This window comes from Corythoichthys intestinalis, chromosome 19 (assembly GCF_030265065.1).
Source record: "Corythoichthys intestinalis isolate RoL2023-P3 chromosome 19, ASM3026506v1, whole genome shotgun sequence".
NCBI lineage: Eukaryota > Metazoa > Chordata > Actinopteri > Syngnathiformes > Syngnathidae > Corythoichthys > Corythoichthys intestinalis.
In genome coordinates this window covers 40879642-40901365 of record NC_080413.1, presented here as the reverse complement: position 1 = coordinate 40901365, position 21724 = coordinate 40879642, and the positions used below count along the sequence as shown (strand labels likewise).

The 21724-nt window shown below is 42.5% G+C and overlaps 1 protein-coding gene across 1 annotated transcript; it reads left to right on the top strand.

The window, feature by feature from the left end:
* Window positions 1–2617: 2617 nt before the first annotated feature.
* On the top strand, window positions 2618–20845 carry LOC130907671 (NACHT, LRR and PYD domains-containing protein 3-like). The gene is made up of 6 exons (XM_057823019.1): window positions 2618–2852; window positions 17412–19242; window positions 19315–19485; window positions 19646–19819; window positions 19894–19940; window positions 20005–20845. The coding sequence occupies exons 1-6, from the start codon at window positions 2618–2620 to the stop codon at window positions 20583–20585; spliced, it is 3039 nt and encodes a 1012-aa protein (XP_057679002.1). The 3' UTR covers window positions 20586–20845.
* Window positions 20846–21724: the final 879 nt, after the last annotated feature.

Below are 21724 nucleotides of genomic sequence, written 5' to 3'. Positions count from 1 at the left end.
AAAAAGAGTCACCGACCTGGCCCTTTGCTTGGATAGTCAGCGAGTCGGTAGTTCAATCGATCGATTCCAACATTTTTTGGGGGTTGGTTGCTTATGGTGAGCTCAATTGGTCAGTTAGTTCAGTTGATAAGCTTGTCCATCAGTTGGATAAATACAATTGTGATACAGTACATGGTAACCTTGCTAATCATTAGGTGAATTGCTTGGTTGCTTGATCATATTATTGGTTTAGGGGTTTTCCTAATTGGGGCCGGATGTATGGGAGGGCCCAGACGTGAGTCGTGCCCACCCAATCAAAATGTCGGGAATATCTATTGTAGCGTTGCACTGGATATAGAGAACGCACGGAGAGTTGGTCTCACCTACTTTTTTATTGCAGGATTAACGGTTACTGTTGGCCGCAACCACACCGAACAAGCAATCACCAAAACAAGCTGTTTTTCCAACCTCGTTTGTTATCCGCGTGCTTCCTCTCTCTCCTCCAGACACATTCTCGCAGTCGGACATCCGGCATTAATGACATCACCAGCCACAGCAAAGCGTATATGTAAGCCCATATTGAAATGGGGGCAAAACACGAGTCACAAGCAGTTGCTCTGTCGTGCGTTGTAGTACAAACGCGTTGAACTTTTGTCTTATTTGCGGTCTTTTTTTTCCGTCGGAATGACTAAAAGTTGCCGTGTTGCGGGTTGTAACACAAGAAAGAGTTCGGAGCCGCATTTGAAGCGCTTCATTCTTCTTCGTGAGAAGAAAAGGACAAGCAGATGGCTGAAAGCAATCAATCGAGGAACAGTTAAAGAAGACAGATCCGTGGACCATTCTCGCCAGTGGAAACCTAAATCCAGGCACATTGACATTTGCAGCCGACGTTTTATTACTGGTGAGTAAACTTTAATAGATTTTTTTGCCCCAATTTGCTGCTAGGATTCAATAGACTAGGCATGGGTTATTATTACCGTAACCGACAACTCGCAAAGCGTTTTTTTCTTTTGCCGTGAACTGCTCTGATCGGTCAATCGGTTTATTATTGGCCTGGTGGGAATTGTTTATTTTGCCGTGACGTGTACACGGCTAAATAACGCTTGGAGGCGAATTACCGATTATGGCAGAAATAATCACTCCGTATATACTACCAGCTTTCTTAGTTCCACTCAGTACATATTCCACGTAATTGATAAAGGTCAACTTACTGGGTGACTTTATGAGGTAGTTGTAGATGTTTCCGAACTCCACTGCAGGCAATTCCTTTGGATTGTTTATCCAGCTTTCAGCTGCGACTTTGTATGGGCAGCTTTAAGTTGTACCGCCTCCTCGCGTCTGTCGGCAGTGACTTGTGATAATAGTAAGTTTGAGACGTTTTTATGAAAAAAAGACGCAAAACACAGCTGAAATCTATGAATTTCAGACAACGTTTGTCTACGGATGTTTACTTGTGCGTGCCCCCATCTCAAAATGGCGACACTTTGCTATGCAAGATGACGTCATCGTGACATCACGCTGACTGCGAGAATAAGTAGATAGATGAATGAAAGCACAAAACAAAAAACAAATAAAGCCAAGTGTCCTACTTGCACCGGTCCCAAGCCCGGAGAAATGCAGAGGGTAAAAAAAAGCCTGCAATGGGGGTGCCCCCTCAAGATTTCTTAGTGCCCACTCTGGTGGGGAAACCTAGATCTGGGCCTGTAATCCTAGTTTTTGTCAGTCAATTCACTCAGATGATGAGTTGTTAGGGCACAAGTGCCATTAATACAACTGGGGCCATTAGAGCTAGCGGGGAAATTTTGGAGGGATCAAGATCCGCTAACTGTGTGGGTTTCATCATATTATTGCCGTACATGCCACGTCTTAACTTTATTACTGGAGAGGGAGCTAGTGGAAAGTTTGATGCCAGCTGCGATATGTACGCCCATGTAAAACACACTGATAGTACCCAGAGCATTGTCAGGCATTCTTTTTAGGCCTTCCCCTCGCCCACCTCCTGAGGCCTACAAATTGGGCCCCTCGGGGCCCTGGGTGCATCTGCACTGCCAGCACCCCCCAAGCTCTGCCCTTGCCTCTGTTGATGATTTAGAAAACAGAACCTGCTTGTTCTTTCACAGTCATGACCTTTGAGCAAAGTTACCTTTACGCCTTAAAGAGCAGGAAATAGTCACCGTGAGACATTTGTCTTCAGCGCGAAGGTCTGATAAGCAGGACTTGATAAAGCAAGACTTTAACCTCTGCTGGCATCTCACCAGATGTCAGCGTCAGACTTAATGCGCTAGTTTCGATGTGATCGGTATTGTACTGCAATCGATCGCTTCATTTTTTCAAAGCACTACTCCCTTTTGTGTTCCAATTTTCATGGAAAAATATTTTCGAGATCAAAAAAAGTTACTTTGGGCCACAAAAGTATCTAACAAAGTGAGCTCTAACAGGAAATAAGAACATTGATCTGACGTGATGCTTTCCCGGGAAATCTGTTTTCTGATCCAAATGACTTTATGAGCTTAAATTACAGTAAGTCAATAAAAGTTGTTGTAAACAGATGCACCATAAATGCTTGCCTCACCCACACGTTTACAGGCTAAGAATGCCAGTGAGCTGCTCTTCAGCAGGCTAACTCCGAGTGGGAAGGATGGCGCTGGAAAAAGAGTTCAAGGAGCTGCTGTGGCAGACGCTGATTGAACTCGGGGAGTTTGACTTCAAGACATTCAAGTTCCACATGCACCTGCCTGAAAGCGTACTTGAAAATGCCGACCAGGTGGACATTGTCAATGAGCTGGAGAAGAAGCATGGGAAGAACGCTCCGGATGAGATGATAAAGATTTTGAAAAAGATCAATAACTACAACTTGGCAGAGGAGCTGCATAGTGGCATGCTGGAAATAAGTGGTGAGTTCAACCACAATATTATGGTATTCTAGAACCTGGGAAGAGAAAATTAAGGTTTAATAAGGGAAAATTAGTGGTCCGTTATAGACACATGGGTAAAAGGAACACATTTTGTGGCCTCACACTACAGGGATTTCTACACATTGAAATCATATCGCATGAAAAAGACACGAGAATCATCCCACATTGCCTACTGAGTTGGGCCCAACATGGTCATAAAAAATTAAATACAAAACAGAATGACACTTTCTCAGGCGGGGTGTCTAATGTACGGCTCGTGGGCCGCTTCAGTTCAATTGGGCCCGCGGGGTTGTTCTGCCTGACAGGCATTAATACTGTACATACAGAATCAAATGCTTTTATTTTGACATCGGCACTGTAAAACCGGAAATTTGGGTGATCGAGTGTGTGCACTACTGTACTTGACTCACTTTCGTGTTCGCGGTTATATTCGTTCATTTGCTCCCTCCCAATCAAAATGGATTGGACATCTAGCGACGTCAATGGAAACCAATGAGTTAAAAAAACAACAACAACAGGAAGTGGCACCAAATTAAAAGGAAAAAAATATGCTTAGTCCCATATTAAGCTTACAAGGGACACGCTTTGTCCTTTATTTTAATGAAACTCGAAAATAGTGTCTGACAAACCAATACTGGTTGTGTGCTTGTTGAGAATATGTATTCTCCGCCTCTCCTGTTTTTACACCAAGGAGTATAAGGTTATAACAATAAAAATTCCAAATCCCACTCATCACATTGGTCAGCTTACTGTTCGCTTGTCATGAAGATAGGAAGACAACACATAAGCGTGCGACGACACAAAAATAATGCAGCATATAAGTCCTTATTTTTTTTTATGTTTGCACTTTTACTGCACAAAATGTTCTGATTATTATATTAACCTTCAGGGCTCCTGCGATGAAGCCTATGTGATCAATCACGTGGTGTCTTTAAAGCGCCGTAAAAAATCTTTTTCATAATAAGCACTTGAAAGCGAGGACTTCAAACTGTCTCCCGGTTTTTATTTGGCACCGATAGACCACAGAAAATCGGACATGTCCTCGTTTTAATTTGATATTAGAAAATACCTTTATCCATGCATGTGTCCGCACTAGACACTTAGAGGGCAGTCCTGCCCTTGGGACCGCTTCGCTTTTTTTCTCCAATCGGAATTTGATTATTCTCTTGTATTTATTGGCCTAATATAGTCATTTAATGGGTTATAATCTAATAGTAATCGTTCATAAAGATCAGTGTTTTTAAACTGGTGTGCTGTGAGAGATCGTGAGATGTGCAGCGAGAAATAATCCAATGTCGCTTTTTTTTTTTTTTTAAACGTCGTGGGGCAGAGTTGCAGTAGGACGGAAGGAATAGGTAGAAAGTTCTGGGTCGTGTGCAGATGAGCGAGGAGGTATTGCTTGTGTCGCGTTCAAGAACTGCTCAGATTTGTAGCCATCAGCCACCTTGTTGTCTGCAACAATGTGGACCCCAGCACGTCTATTGTACATCATTTGGTTTTACTCGTCAAGTGTCGATATACACAAAAGTGTCCTTTCCATTTTATCCATATGTGACGACCGTCAATCCTCCCCCCTAACACATTGTTGAGGACTGCAAGGTGTTTGATGGCTAGAAATCCGAGCAGTTCTTGAATGCTATCCAACAGCGCCATGGTGCCAAGCAAGCTTAAACGACAAGTCAATGGTTTGTTCGACTTTGTGAAAACACCGAGAAACAGGTAACTTTTTTTGAGAAAACCTACAAAGGTAAATGAGAAAGCCATCCAAGCCAGTTACCTTGTTGCTGAACTTGTTGCTAAATCCAAAAAGTCCCACACTGTGGCAGAGACATTAAAGGCCAAATGTGAAGTAAGGTTGGCCAACCATGTTTTTGAATAATATCAATGGCTAAACAATTATAAGCATATTTTCGTTATTTTTTTTTTACGCAACCCTTCCAGATTCTTTGTTTAACTCACGGCCACGCCCTTGACAACGAAAATGCTTTTCTTCGACAATCTTCGGAAATCTTCGGAATTGACGTCACACCAAGAACTGCGAGGGAAGTCTGCCATACACACAGTATTGTTGCATTGCTTTGCATTGCATTGTAAGATGCCACGGCGGTGTGTGGCGATGTATTGTTCTCAATCTAAAGAAAAGTTGTATGAGTGGCTGAAGGATAGCAGGGCACGTAAATGGACATCTTTTGTTCGCACTAAGCGAATGAATTTCACGCCATCATTGAGTAGTAGGCTGTATTGGCTGAGCCAAAATTGTGTTGGTTCGTTCCACTGAAATGGATCTACATGACCTCTGCATTGTAATTTACATACGTTGCTAATTACTACCAAAAAAAAAGTTCTACTCACGGTTTCCAGTCATTTTTTAGTAATTAGCGTTTTCGTGTCGGTCTTTTTTTCCCCCGTGGCGCAGTGATATTGATACGGCGGAGTCGTATCGTCAGTGTGTGAAGCCATATTAGGTCACGTGCACCAATAGGAGACGAGGACTGTTGTTATGCGCTTCTAAAACAAACAATATGGCGGTGACCGTGTCAAGCTACGACACGAGCGAAGATGAACCAAAGATAAGAAAACCGCATTCGGAATTTAGTCAAAAGGCATCGAAACGATGCTATATGCATCTCTCAACTGTCCAAGGGCGAAAAAGGGCAGGAATTTGGAAAAAACGTGCAGAGCCCGCGTGGTTGTGTCAGACAATGGCTTTCTCCCCAGGCTCCGTCGAAGGATCTTGCTGAAAATGCGTCGACTGAGATTTTTAACGACATTCACTACAGGTAAGCCACACGCATGCCTTTACTACAAGGTTAATTGTTATTAACTTATGCTCAAAAAATTCTTATTTAAACTAGTGTTGTAACGATACCATTTTTTAGCCAAGATATCAATACCACTTTGTTATAAAATGTATATAGTGTACGGTGTGTCGAAAGTGAATCCAGTAGAACTTTTTATTGCATACCAGTTATGGGTGACAATGGTTAAATAAACCTTTTGGCTCAAGAACATCAAGCTGTAGTCAATAAAAGCCTTATAAAATAAATAAATAAATTGCATTTTTTCACAGGAGGAGGCAACAGAACGAGGACTGACGTCTCTAAGGTCTCTGCAGCTCCTGGCACTAGTGTGTGTTCAGCACTCATTGGCATCCATACATTCACAGGTTGTGACTCTGCTTGTGCCTTTCATGGCAAAGGCAAAAAAACCTTTTCTTTTGCACGTCATAAAAAAGAATACCTGACTGGGTTTGCAAAGCTGGGCAGCAGTTTTAAACTTGACCTACAAACATTTAGCACGTTGTGTAAATACGTGTGCCACCTGTTTGGCCAGTCATGTGCCAAAAATGATGCCAAATGCAGATCTTTCTGTATGGCCTCGTCAGTCTTGCCGGAACATTCTATTCCCCCCAAAACTGATGCTCTGTACCAACATTGCAGGACAGCAAACTATCAAGCAGCAATTATGAAACGTTGTCTGACAGTTAAAATGTGTGCCCCTTCACCCATTGGGAATGGGTGGGACATTGAGGATGGGCAGTTGGCAGTGACATGGATGACTAAAAATCCTGCCCCGATACTGTTTTGCAAGTAGTCAACTGTAGTTGAAAGGCAACCAATTGTGACATGGGAAGATGTTCCTGTATGTCTGCAAAACTTTCTTGTACTGATTTTTATCGGTGCCAAGCATGTGAGAATGTTTCCAAAGAAACAGAAGACACTTGGATGGGATGATGACTTTGAGTAAAGCGATTTTGAGGAGTAATGTTGTCATGTACAGTTTTACTATTCTTTTATTTCTATTTTTTTTAAATTCATTTTTCAATATTTGTATGTGTAATAATGTGTATTTTTATAGTATGAGACACTTCCATGTTAAAATAAATGTGTACCAACAGTACCATACTTGAATGATTCCAACCTTTTGTGTATATACAGTGTGATTAAAAAAGGCTGTGCCAAAATCAAAATGCCATGTCAAAAACGAAAAACATTAAAAAAAAACAAAAAAAAAAAAACAACTACCTTGGACAAATGTAGGAAGTAACTAAGTTTAATTTCATGTTTTCATAGTACTCAAATATGGCCATCACCAGCAGCATGGACAACATCAAGTTGACATGAGAATTCCTCCCTCCCGCGTTGATTGCGTCTGTTATGTAATCTTTCATGTCATCAATATTTGCTGGAAGTGGTGGAACATACACTTCGTGTATAACATACGTTATGTGCCATAAAGATGGATAATGAACTTTGTCTTTAATATACCAACACGTCCACCAAGTACTGATGATGTGAAATATCGAACAACAGTTGCAATCAAGACAATAACTGCGACATGCACACGTTTGAGAGGAATTCTCATCGTGGCTTGATTTTGTCCGTGCTGCTGGGTGTGCTCACATTTGAGCACTTGTGAAACATGAAATAAAACTTGGAAGTTATCTTCAACACGTGTCCATCACTTCTTTTGTGATGTCTTTCATTTTTTAAGTATCACCTTATGATTTTGGCACATTATATTTTTGATCACCCTGCAATTTTTTTGTCTTATTCCATTTTTGCTGTGATTCACATTTAGGAGGGTGTGGTAGCAATTGGGTTGATTTAGCTTAATTCAATATATATTTCATTGTGCTGGGAGCAAATCATTAATGTTGAAGTGTTTCCTTCAAGAAATTAGCTACATTTCTCATTCTGAATTCACCTATGTGTATACTAAGGCACCAATACTTGTTTCAAATGTTTGGTAGATGTGTTTATGACATTTGATAAAGATTTTGTGTTGCCAGAATTAATATAACACTTAAAACAAGCAAAAACAGCAACACTAGATCTGTATTTTTGTGTATTCACATCAAGATACATTTCTGGCAGGTGACTAAGTTAGGAGGGTATTGGCTTTGAAAAAATCCATTTTCTAAGCACTTTTTCCATGGTCCCAATAAAGCCATATTTCCACAAGCTTGTCCATTCGCAGCACTTCCTGGTCAACTCTAATCTTTTAATGGACGACGGTCTCACAGAAGAAGTTGTAGCTGTCAGTGAAGGGTGTTTCAGTTCTGAAAAACACGCACACACACATAAACCATGTGAGAACTGTTTCATCCATATCATATTTACATAATCTTCCAATCCAAATTATATAGGCTTGTCTATTCTGCCATTTTTTCCTGAAGAAAATTATCAAATAGGTTTTTGGAACTACGGTTAAACAGACTAAATACTATGTTATTTGTCAATCTAAACTTTTTGCTCAAAGTTAACAATCTAACATCATAATAATGACCGCTACAGCCCAGAACTCACATTGCAAGTCTTAACTTCATATGTGATCTGACCAGAAGCCCACAACTCCCATAGTTATTCACAACAAAAGGCGTGTGTGTGGCTTACCTGTAGTCAATGTCGTTAAAAATCCCAGTCGACGCATTTTCAGCAAGATCCTTCGACGGAGCCTGGAGAGAAAGCCATTGTCTGACGCAACCACGCGGGCTCTGCACGTTTTTTCCAAATTCCTGCCCTTTTTCGCCCTTGGACAGTTGAGAGATGCATATAGCATCGTTTCGATGCCTTTTGACTAAATTCCGAATGCGGTTTTCTTATCTTTGGTTCATCTTCGCTCGTGTCGTAGCTTGACACGGTAGCCGCCATATTGTTTGTTTTAGAAGCGCATAGCAACAGTCCTCGTCTCCTATTGGTGCACGTGACCTAAAATGGCTTCACACACTGACGATACGACTCCGCCGTATCAATATCACTGCGCCACGGGGGAAAAAAAGACCGACACGAAAACGCTAATTACTAAAAAATGACTGGAAACCGTGATTAGAACTTTTTTTTTGGTAGTAATTAGCAACGTATATAAATTACAATGCAGAGGTCATGTAGATCCATTTCAGTGGAACGAAATCCATTTTCTAAGCACTTTTTCCATGGTGCCAATACAGCCTATAGTGTTCTCTGCTGCAAACACTTCGAAGATGCCTGCTTCCTCAACCGGTCTGCTTATGATCAAGGATTTGCCAAAATGTAAGTGTGATTTTTGAATAGATGACTGATGACTTTGTCAAAGCATTGCCGTAAGAGACACACACCGCCGGTGAGTTTGTGCACATTTATTTGTATTTGTATTATGTATTTCCACCTTCATGCTTCAAGCATTGCATTGCTTTTGGACGGTTCGGGGTTTCTTTCACGGTGATCGCATGAAAGCCTTCTAGTTTGTGTTTTATGAGAGCCGTTGACAGGTGACAGCTGACAACTAGCGTGTTGGTTTCGCGTAGCCATTGAGTCAATCTCGCAGCGAATCAGTGAGCGGCGCAGGTCACGCAGTGAATCATGGGAAATGTAGTCTCGGGACAACACTGACAACACTTTTCTTATACAAAAAAAAAACACTAGAGGGTTGTAGTTTTCTGGCTCTACCAATGAGGTGTCCATCATTTTTTTTTTTTTCAGGGAGTTGGCAAACCTACTTATAAATGACAAGGAATTGACGCAAATGTAACTCATTGCCTGCCACTGACAAAGGTAGACGTCAAATTCACTTAGACTGGAAGGACGAGCTGTGAATGTGAAAGTTCATTCACCCCTCTAAGTCTAAATGAATTGGTCATCACCAGCCATTGAGGTATCTTACTTGGCAAAAAATAAACTGACGTGGGATTGCATTGCCATGAATGTAGCCTGCGAAGTAAACTGAGTTTTAAAGGATAAATCCAACATGAATGGAAATTGGCGTCATTCATTTGTACTTTATAGCACCTTCCCCGTGTCATGGCAGCCGGCCATCATTTTACTTGAAAGTGAACGGATGTAAATTAATCAAATACCGGCAGTCCCAGGATTACGAATGATCGGGTTCAGTTTCTACGCTGGCGACGTAACCAGTATAGACCTCATTCACGTGACGTCACAACATTGCCCCCCTGACTTGTGCCGCCATATTGTCCGTCAGCTCATCGTGTGACCGCTACATACATTCCATCTATTACTTCGTATTTTTCTGCTTGTCTAAGGACTCACCGCCTAGTAAACAAACCCAAAAACCTTCCGGACAATCGTTAACATTGATTAATCAAAATGGTGAAGACGTGTGGCGGTTGGTTGCAGTAACTTGAACTAATAACTGTCATACCCTGTGTGCTTGTCATTGGGATATGGTCTTGAAAACCTGTAGACTAATACATTTCTGTTCAAAGATGGTTATGTGGCCCAGTCCACGACTTGTTACTAAAATACAGTACTAATATTTTGTGTAATTTATTTATTTATTTAAAACTGATTTTACCGTCGTAAATCAGTTACTGTAATGCATCCATGAAAACATTTGATGTTTTCATTTTAATAAAGCGTTATAAAAAAGCGCTCCCGTCAGGGGGGAACATTTCACGCGGGCGACTATTTTTCGGCACACACCGGCCCGTTGTCGAATCGCCGATCAGGTTTCATTTTACAATCGTGACAACGGTGACGCTCAGCTCCCCAAATGTCAGTTTATATTCGGGCCGGCGCCGATTTTGGGTACCCGACTACTCATCGTGACATAAACTGGAGTATGACTGGAAATTTTGTGGTCTCAGGACGAGCTCTGACGCACGGGACGGGACGGGAGGAAACATCGATCTGGGCATCAAATAAGGATCTGGCGACTGGATCGACCGAAGCTTTTCCAAATAACAGCTTTTATGCAACTCATCCAATTAGTTTACAGCGTCTGAAAGCACCGGGGCTTCTATAATTTGCAAGTGAATCCACCTTTAGAAACTACGATCATTGACAATACGGACACACAATGACGGACATTATGGCGGCACAATACATCGATCACGTGATTGTGTGACGTTGGTGAATGGGGTCTATAGCCGCGTAATTCAGAATTAACTCTTGAAATGCCCCAAAATGACTATACAAAACCTGTGTTATACATCATATTAATAAAATAAAGTAAAAAATAAGATAAAAATAGATATTACTTACCTTACACACCATAGTTCTTGTTACAACTGACATTTTCTAGTTGGTCACAGTCAAACTATGAACACACAGTTAGAAAATAAAATAACATAATGACAAAGAACGTACAGCTGTAAAGTAAACCAACAGGGACATATATCCAAATCTTGGGCAATTGTTGTATTGCCAGATAACAGCAGCTATTAGTGGCTATTAGTGGCGGACTAACGGGGGGGGGGGGTGCGCCTAGCCCGCTATTTCACTGCCTTAAAGCAGAAATGTGAAGTAATTTCATAACATGCCAAATAGAGTCATAATTAAAGTAATTAAACATTGTCCAACAAATAAAGCATGAAAAAATAATTTATATGTTGTATATTTGACAAAATAATCGCGTTTCCGAAGTTCGAGCCTGAAAGGGGACGAACCCGGAAGTGATCCGTCACACCGAGAACAGCGATGACAGCGCGCCACACATACGGCCGCCATACAAAGCCCCTCAAACAACGATTCAAACAGCGATATAACCGATAGATCGAGCGCAAGGGAGGAGATCCAAGTTTTTGAAGAGTTGGAGGAAGAAGAGGAGGTTGAAATTTCATGTTGGACCTAACATGTATTAGCCAGACGCTAATCAGGATGCAAACAATGTGCCTAGACTAACTGACATGGAATAGAGACAAGACCCATCGAGATTACAAAATTTGTAAGATATAGGCTGTTATTATTTTCATGATTTGAAGATGCAGCCATTTGCACATAATTTTATGTTTTTGTCTATCTGATGACATTGTTTAAAAAAATAAAAATAAGACTTCATGTTCATTTTGGCAGATCAGGCAGCTCTTGTGCATATAAAATAATAATATAAAAACGTTGGGGGGAAAGAAGGAGATGAGTCGTTGATGGCTTTCTCCACTTTATTGTGGCAACAATAAGAAAACAAAATAATAGCGGACTGCCGCCACACTCGACCGCGAAGTTGCTTCTCGCTCATCTTCCCAGTCCCAGCGTCTCTTAAACGGGTCGTGCATAGTGTCGTGTTATGAGCTTTTTGTTGACAAAGGTATCGAACACACGACGTGCTGACAACTTCGTTTTTTTATTAACACATGGAGCTAACACTACTAACACAGCTTGGGGCTCTTGGCAGGAAGTGGCGTCTAATGGCGTGAGGAAATGTAGTTTTTTCACACAAGCGAACAGATTACAAAGCACCACTCCAGTGTTGTACCGAGACTACATTTCCCATGATTCACTGCGTGACCTACGCGTTCGCGGATTCGCTGCGAGACATTAAAATCAACACGCTTGTTGTCAGCTGTCACCTGTCAGTGGCTCTCGCAAAACACAAACTAGAAGGCTATCAAGCGATCACCGTGAAAGAAATGCCGAACCGTACAAATGCAATGCAATGCTTGAAGCATGAAGGTGAAATACATAATACAAATACAAATAAATGTGCACAAACTCACCGGCAGTGTGTGTCCCTTACGGCAACGTGACCGTGAATTACCGCGACGCCGACCCGCTAATATGCACATCCTCACCCCTTTCCCGATTGACCCTTTCGGACAAGATCGTAGATGAAGCACAATTTAAACACGCTTAACCTAGCGAACGCAACAACAACTATGATCGGGGATTGCCATGAGTTAGCTTTTGGCTAACGTCGCTAGCATCTACGGTTCATTCCACAAGTTGGCAGCTCTGCTTTGACAAAGTCATCAGTCATCTATACAAAGATCACACTTACTTTTTGGCAAATCCTTGATCATAAGCAGACCGGTTATGGAAGCAGGCATCTTCGAAGTGTCTGTAGCAGAGAACACTACTCGATGATGGCGTGAAATTCATTCGCTTTGTGCGAACAAAAGATGTCCATTTACGTGCCCTGCTATCCTTTGGCCACTCATACAACTTTTCTTTAGATTGAGAACAAAACATTGCCACACACCGCCAGGGGCGGACTGGTAATCTGTGGGTTCTGGAGGATCACAGAACGGCCGGTGCCCTGGACGGCCGGCGGCCGCCATTCCTTATACGTCACTGTTTTTATCCCCCCTAGCCTCTCATTATCTACAGTTCGCATCCAATCCGACAGGTGGCAGCAATGCGCCTGGCTGTTCATTGCCAGTCTGATAAAAGAACGAAGAAAACACAAAGTACCCTTCATTGGTTCTTTGTAGAAGCAAACTAGCGACGGGGGGGTCCGTGTTTCCCTTCGTATAGCGATTCTTGTGGGCTGGGCCGAGTCAAAGTCCAGGGCTGCTTTTTAGTCCCAGTCCGCCCCTGCACACCGCCGTGGCATCTTACCGAGAAACAATGCAACAAACAATACTGTTCTATGGCGGACTTACCTCGCACTTCTCAGTGTGATGTAATTTCCGAAGATTGCCGAAGAAAAGTATTTTCGTTGTCAAGGGCGTTGCTATGGGTTAAACCAGGGGTTCCCAACCTATTCCACTAAGGCACACTGTGGGTGCAGGATTTCATTCTTACCAAACAAGATGACAACACTTTTTCCCCAATCTGGTGTTTTACAAGTGCAATCAGTTGATTGCAGTCAGGTGTGGCTTGTTTTAGCAGAAGCCTCATTGGTTCAACTGTCTCTGCTGGATCGGCTGGAACAAAAACCAGGACCCACAGTGTGCCTTGAGGACTGGGTTGAAAACCCCTGGGTTAAACAAAGAATCTGGAAGGATTGCGTAAAAAAAAATAACGAAAATATGCTTATAATTGTTTAGCCATTGATATTATTCAAAAACATGGTTGGCCAACCTTAGTTCACATTTCCCCTTTAATGAAATGTTAACTGGCATTCACCCCGCCTCCCAACGTGAAACTAACAGAAAGTAACACTGGTGTGACGTCAGGCAAGTCTTGCATACAAAGGACAGCAGACCACACATATAGTATAATGAAACACCAGATATGCATTGCAATCAGGCCCGGAGTGACTAATCGGGAGCTTCTGGACGATTCCAGAAGGGCCGGCCGGCCAGATGGGCCGGTCCGCGTTTTATTAAAAAAAAAAAAAAAAAAATTACACTGTTATCATTTTTTGTTTGGTATTTATTTATGACAGTGTCACTGAGTATAACTTACATTCTGTTACCGCTGTCCCTGTGGGCCGTCTTAAAAAAAAAAAAAACAGTATTATTTTTTTTTCCAGACTCATCCTCACGTGTGCAGACGAAAAATACAGCATGCAGCTCCGCCCCCTAATTGTAGTCTGTATTGAGCCAAATTAGCTGCTATCTCGGTGCTCGGATGGATAAAAAGAGCAAGGGTGGCGCTGAAAAATAAGAATTAAAAAGAGAAAAGCACTCGTAAAAGAATCGGCAAAATGCGCTAAAATAGCTAATTTTTTTCATGCAACGACCTTGCTGCCTCAAACTACAGAGGATTACAACGAAAGTGGTAAGGCCAGATGGCGAATAAAATGCAACTTGCACCGTGTGATACGACAATATGTAATTGTGGAAACTTTGGCTTCTTGTAGCACCTCACAAGGGATATGTAGCAGCAAGCATTAGCCATAATGAACACACCACAGGTGCAGAGCTGGAAGGTAGGATTGCCATGTCGTTCAGCGAGTGAACATTAGAATTAATATAATCAATTACGTGGCGTTTTTAAAGTGGAAATGGAAAATGGATAATAGTATCATTAGAAGTTGTTACAATGTGCAATACGTATTCTTTATTTTTCATATTGTTATGTTGCTATGTTTGTTTTATCTGTAAGCACTCATTTTGTTAATATTTGATGTTGCAGAAAAGGTCTTATTTATTCATTTATTTTGGGGCTGCCAAAATTATCGCGTTAACGGGCGGTAATTAATTTTTTTAATGAATCACGTTAAAATATTTGACGCAATTAACGCACATGCCCTGCTCAGACAGATTTAAATGACAGTACAATGACATGCCCACTTGTTAATTGTGCTTTATGGAGTTTTGCCGCCCTCCGCTGGCGTTTGGGTGCGACTGATTTTATAGGCTTCAGCACCCATGAGCATTGTGTAAGTAATTATTGACATCAACAATGGCGGGCTACTAGTTTATTTTTTGATTGAAAATTTTACAAATTTTATTAAAACGAAAATATTAAGAGGGGTTTTAATATAAAATTTCTATAACTTGTACTAACATTTATCTTTTAAGAACTACAAGTCTTTCTATCCATGGATCGCTTTAACAGAATGTTAATAATGTTAATGCCATCTTGTTGATTTATTGTTATAATAAACAAATACAGTCATTATGTACCTTATGTTGAATGTATATATCCATCTTGTGTCTCATCTTTCCATTCCAACAATAATTTACAGAAAAATATGGCATATTTTATAGATGGTTTGAATTGCGATTAATTACAATTAATTTTTAAGCTGTAATTAACTTGATCAAAAATTTTAATCATTTGACAGGCCTAATTTATTTTTCAAATGTATCATTTAATATAGTTTTTTTTTTAAATCCATTTTTAAATTTGTTCAAAATATGTTGTGTTGCACTTGTTAAAATAAAGCCACCTTGTTAAACAACCATGACCTGCACTGAATTAGAATACACAGAATTACAGTACACGGCTTTAGAGAACACTGAACTTAACACGTGTATGCATAATGACATAATTTTAAATGAGTGGGCCGGTCTGAGGCATGAAATTCCAGGGCCGAAAATGAGTCCCACTCCGGCCCTGATTGCAATTACAGTAGCAATCAACCATTTAGACCTAATTAATTACCAAATTAAATGGCAAATAAAATACTGGACTTTCCATAAATGCTGAGACGAGGCACTGTTATGTGACTTTAAAAAAACGACTGGAGAAAAAACAGAGGACGAGACTTTGCGTCGTAAAGTCGAAATCACGTAAACCGGTTACAATGTAACCCGGGGACTACCTGTACGCCGCCAAATGACGCCCCCCGACTTCTTTACAAGGAGGTCGGCCGAGCAGCTGCAAGCACCAACGTGGCTCAAGTGCCCCCGTTTCTTGTAAAAGTAATTCTCACATAGTACAAGGTCACCCATCGACAATCCTCATGAAACTCGTTAGTTTTACTCATGACTCATTTTGCTGAATCGCCTTTCTGGAAGACTCCCCTTGGAGGTCATCACCTGGGCTTTTATGTTTGCTATGTTTTACACAAAGTTCCAATCGGTCTGCTAAGTCCATTTGTCTTGTACAGCTGCAGTCCATGAGCGTGGAAGGAGCAATGCAGCGGCCAGGAAGAGGAAAGCCTGTGGGCTGCGTCGAAGCAGTAAGAGCTCCTGACTACGTTTGACTCCCATCTTCACCATACTATTTCACAAAAGCCAAGGGGATTATTAGCTGATGAAGATCTTTACCTGAAACATTTGGTGATGAAGTTTCTCTATTCATGTCTCTGGTGGCCTTTTCCCCTTGAGGTGGTCACAATAGGGGATGTGCATATATAAGATTAATCCCGATACAATAGGAGATGTGCATATATAAGATTAATCCCGATACTGAAGACGATTATTGCGATATTTAGATATTTAGAAAAAAAAAATCAAAATGAACATAACAGCAGAGGTGGAGCTTGACTTTTGTTGGAGGCAGGCAAAAAATGGAAGAAATTGCAAATATCCATCTTGCCTCCTCAGGTGGTTTTGGCCGAGCAAACCAAGGGACCGTCTCTAAGGTGCTAGTCACATGTCCGTTCGAAGAATAATTTTGACCCATTATGAAATACTTTGTAGGATTCTTGTTCATTTCATTCCTTTTTGTTGTTTAATTTTATTTGCTTTACAACTTTTGTAGACAATATTTTACCAGCTCGGTTTTTATTTTAAATTCATTTATTTAGGAAATTCAATTACATGCAATGATGTTTTTCGGCCACTGGGGGGAACTGCCCCGCCGGCCTCCCCTCAATCTACACCTATAAATTATCTAATTATTCCTGAAACCTCATTCAGCGCTCAAATAAAAATGTTTTTATGTTAGAACAATATATAGCTTTCATTGTAACATTTTCTCTTTTTTATTGCAAGCCTGCTTAAATGCAGGATTCTAAATACTTCATGCCTCCGTTTTTGCAGCAAAAGCCAAAATGAGCACAAATTTCAGTCTTATAAAAGGACTAATCCGACCAAAACGTCAAAACCAAAAGTACCCCATTCGCCATTGCTAAGGGGTCCCGCCCGCAGCACGTAGTCAACAGCAGTTAATGTTACAGTTCACATTGACTGATGCTGGGCTGATATTGTTGTGTAAACACCCCAGTATTGGCGGTCCAACACTAGAGGGCGACGTAAGCAAATGTCTACTCAGATTAGTCTTTTTTTATTACTTTGCAAGGCAATCCTGCTGCACACTGCCGACTACTGAACAGGAGTAGAAGTGTAGTCACTGAACTTTTTACGACCAAAAACACGCATGTAAGGATCGATACAGACTGATTTTGAATTGAAAGAATTGCGTGACAATCTCGCGATGTACCTCCGAATCAAATTTTTTACACCCATAGGTCACAAGGTTTGTTTTTTGTCTGTAATGGATCACCAGTGCTTTCTTTCAGGTACCATCTTCTCCGTCGATGATGATCAGATTGCTAAATTCAAGAAGGAGCTGCAAGACAACCTGCGGAGTCAATACATAAATGCTCCCGAAGGCAACACTGAGCATTGCAAGCAGCAGCGTTTGGAGGACGTCTACACGGAGCTCAACATCACCCACGGGGCTGACGTGTGCCCCAACAAGCAGCATGAGGTCCTTCAGATGGAAATGTGCGCCGTGGCCAAGAAGTCCATTCAACCATGTGACATCTTCAAAAGTGCCAGCGGGAAGCCGCAGCCTATTCGCACACTGCTCACCGTGGGCTTTGCGGGAATTGGAAAAACCTTTCTGGTGCAAAAATTTATATTGGACTGGGCCAGCAGAAATACTAACCATGATGTACACTTCATATTTCCCTTCACCTTCCGCGAGTTAAACAGGGAGAAAGGGAAAAGCTTTACTTTGGCCAGGCTGATCCGATACTGCATCTGGGAAAGCAGGGACATGAGCGAGGAGATGCTGAACATTATCTTTGCCAGGCTTCAGACGTCTGGGAAGCGGGACTACGAAAGCAGCAGGATCAAGATTTTGTTTGTCCTGGACGGACTGGATGAGTGCCGCTTCAAACTAAACTTGAGGACCCAAACTAAGGTGGACCTTAACGTGAACAAGGCCTACCCGGTGGAGGTGCTCCTGGCGCACCTCATCAAGAGGACCCTGCTTCCCTGCACCCGTGTTTGGATCACCACACGGCCTGCGACTGCCCACGATATCCCGCCTGACCTCATCGACAGCAGAACAGAAGTGACGGGATTCAGTGATTCCCAGAGACTAGACTACTTCAGGAAAAGGTTCCCAAATGAGGAGTATGTCATTAAGCACATACAAAAATCTCGAACCATCTTCATCATGTGCCACTTGCCCATCTTCTGCTGGCTCACCACCACAGTTCTTCAGGATTATTTGGACAAAGGCAAGGAGGAAGAGCTTCCCAAAACGCTGACCGAGATGTACTCAGAATTTGTGTTTCAGCACCTGAAAAATTTCATGGCAAGACAGACCAAGAAGAGCATTGATTATTTTAAAGCGCTAGCAAAGTTGGCATTTCATCACACGATGAAAAAGCGTCAGCTCTTCTACGAGAACGACCTCCAGGAGAGCGGCTTTGATTACCGCCGAGCCGCGAAACACTGCGGTTTGTTTACCGAGGTGTTTAAGGAGGTACGTCCGTTAAGGAAAAATAAGCAGGGCAAGATGTTTCAGTTCATTCATCTGACCATTCAGGAGTATCTGGCCGCACTGCACGTGATGATAAGCCTCTTCCACGACAACAGGAACGTACTCGCCGATTCGGAGCTCTCGCTAGGCTCTCTTTTCACGCTTTGTAAGCAGAAGCCAATCACTCAAGTCCACGAGTTAGCTATCCGCAAAGCTGCCGAGAGTGAGGGAAACTTGGACCTGTTCCTCCGCTTCCTCTTGGGCCTTTCCTTGCAGTGTAACCAGGACCTAGTGGGTGAACTGCTGAAGGCTCCTAAAGACTGCGGGCAAAGCAACTCTGACACAGTAAAGTTGATCAAGGACAGAATAGAGCAGAACACGCCAGAGAAAAACATCAACTTGTTCTACTGCCTCAATGAGCTGAAGGACGACTCGTTGCTGGAGCAGATCCAGCGGAGTCTAAGTTCAGGAAGTCTGTCCCCATGTAACATGCCGGTGGCCATGTGGTCAGCCCTGGCCTTCTTCCTAATGACCTCAGACGAAGCCATGAATTCCTTTGACCTCAAACAGTACTCTGCATCGGCACTAGGGCTCCAAATGCTGAAATCGGTGGTCAAGGCTTCTCAAAAATCATTGTATGTTGAGTAAAGTCAACTGACATTATGTTTAGCTCCCTCTGACAAGATCCTCCTGTTTCTGTGCTCCAGGCTAGACCGATGTAACCTGGAAAAACACAGCTGTCCCCTGCTGGCCTCTGTTCTCAGCTCTCCATCCAACCTGAGACATTTGAATCTTAGCAACAACGACTTGACGGACGAAGGGGTCCAGATTCTCTCAGCTGGACTGGCAAACAAACACTGCATCTTACAAGTCCTCCGGTAAGGAGCTCCTCTTGTCTTCGATCAATCAAAAGAATCACTACTGTTACTAAAAAAAAAAAAAAGGAAAAGGCAGACAAATAAGTTACTTTCAGTAGAACCTTCATAGCGTCAACCACGTTCATGACTTGAGTTCAGGCATTTATCTCCTTTGTTTCAGGCTATCAGGCTGCCTGATCACGAAGCGAGGCTGCGTTTCATTGGCCGAGGCTCTCAAGTTAAACCCCAGCCATCTTCAAGAGTTGGACCTGAGCTACAATCACCCGGAAGAAGAAGGACACAGGGTCTTAAGAGAGATCCAAAAGGATCACGGCTCCAGCCTGAAGACTCTCAAGTAGAATCCAAACAGCGTTGTTTGACAGAGTGTGTGATCATTTAAAAACCTATTTCCGTTCTGTTTTTCTTCAGTCTGGAATACGGCGGTAAAGATCGTTTGGTTCCCGGCATCAAGAAATGTGAGTGACAGTCGTTTACCATTTTCACAACTTTAAGATGCTGAGTCCATGTTGTCTCGTCCAGATTTGTTTCGACCCACCTTGGACCTCGACACGGCTCACAAGTGCCTGGAAATGTCCGACTCCCGCAGAAAAGTGTCAGTGGTGCTGGCGGAACAGCCGTACTCTCTGAATCCCAAGAGGTTCACCTGCTGGCGTCAAGTTCTTTGCAGCGACAGACTGAGCGGATGCTGCTACTGGGAGGTAGACTTGGAGGGGAAGGTCTACGTTGCCGTGACCTACAATGGAATTCGGCGAATCGGGGAGGGTGACGACGTGTGTCTGGGAGCCACCGAAGCCTCTTGGACGCTGCTGTGCGACGATGACGGCACCTACTCGGTGAAACACCAGGACAGGAAGCTGAACCTGGATCTCTGCCCCTCTAAGCTGTCTCGAAGGGTGGCCGTGTTTTTGGACCATCCTGGTGGAGTGCTGTCCTTCCACGCAGTGACTTCGGAGGGTTTGATACTTCTCCACACCTACCACGCCAACTTTACGGAGCCACTTTACCCAGCCTTCGGATTTGGCTTTGACAATGGATTCGATGGCTTTGGAGACTCCGTGTCCATCTGTGGGGAAGACGTGACTGTATTTACCCGCTTCTGAGCTCGCTCAGATACACAACATGTTTGGGTCCTGCACAGAACCTAATGGGCACCAGAGGGCGTCCATACCTACTTACTAGAGTTCTTTAACGCAATGGTGAACAGAGCATTGAAGGAGTTTGAAACAAGCTTTCAGCCATTTTCATTTTATTTTTACAGTTTCCATGTAAAATAAGTGTGTAATTTCTTAGTTTGCTGTTTATTTATTTTATTTTTTGTGACGAGAAGTAACCAGATATTTACACCATAGAACAGGCTGCCTTCAAGACAGCAGTTTACGTTGACCCGCCATGTTCAAATGTTGGATTTCAAAATCAAAATAAACCTGGTACAATGGGGACATCTTTGCCTCCTGACAATTGTATGAGGGATAATGTGAATACAGTCAAGTGCATTTTCACTCTCATTTGTGTGCCTTTTGCACTTTTCGTGGTGCTGCCCTGAACCACTTTTGGGGGCCGCTGAACACTGATCTTACCGAGGATTTGTCCTCTTCTGTTTTTTACAGCCCATGGAATTCAATAGTGTGAAACGAACAAGAGCCACACACGGAGAGCTGCTAATTCACCAACCAAACCAGTATCTGTTATGTACTTCCTTAATGTAATTACATGTACGGCCAATACTTGAATGGAACAACACTTCTTTATTCAGTGTGCTTCTCAGCATATATATCACCGAACATCACAGAGATTCCTTTTATACAGTAATACCACACCCACAGGAAGTGCACACTATGGCAACAGCAGTGTGACATAAATATGTCACATCTCCTCCCCCCTTACATAACATGTCCCAGAAATAAACACAAAAATACCTCCTGTTTTTCCCCCATTTCTTATTACTTATAAATCCAATCTATCAGGCGGTCGCGTGCAGGATAACGACGTTCAACAGTCACTTCCGATTTTCTACTTGTGGAAACAGGTTCAGGTTCCGGTTGTGCATTGGTTGAATTAGACACAATTACAGCAGGATTGTTTGGGTTTGACATCGGCATTTCACCGGAGTACGGTGCCCTGCTGCTTAATGTGATTCAACACGGCGAACTTCACCCGCTGCCCTAACATGACGGTTGGTAATTGGTTCCAACCGGAGTGTCCGCGACGCGCCGGTTCAGGAGTGGTCGGCGAGTGGCCC

Excerpts from the sequence above, each read along its gene's own strand:
- LOC130907671 (XM_057823019.1), top strand. The coding sequence starts at position 2,618 with ATGGCGCTGGAAAAAGAGTTCAAGGAGCTGCTGTGGCAGACGCTGATT. Across the intron at positions 2,853-17,411 it reads CTTGGCAGAGGAGCTGCATA|GTACCATCTTCTCCGTCGAT; the intron begins GTGGCATGCTGG and ends GCTTTCTTTCAG. Across the intron at positions 19,243-19,314 it reads AAGGCTTCTCAAAAATCATT|GCTAGACCGATGTAACCTGG; the intron begins GTATGTTGAGTA and ends TCTGTGCTCCAG.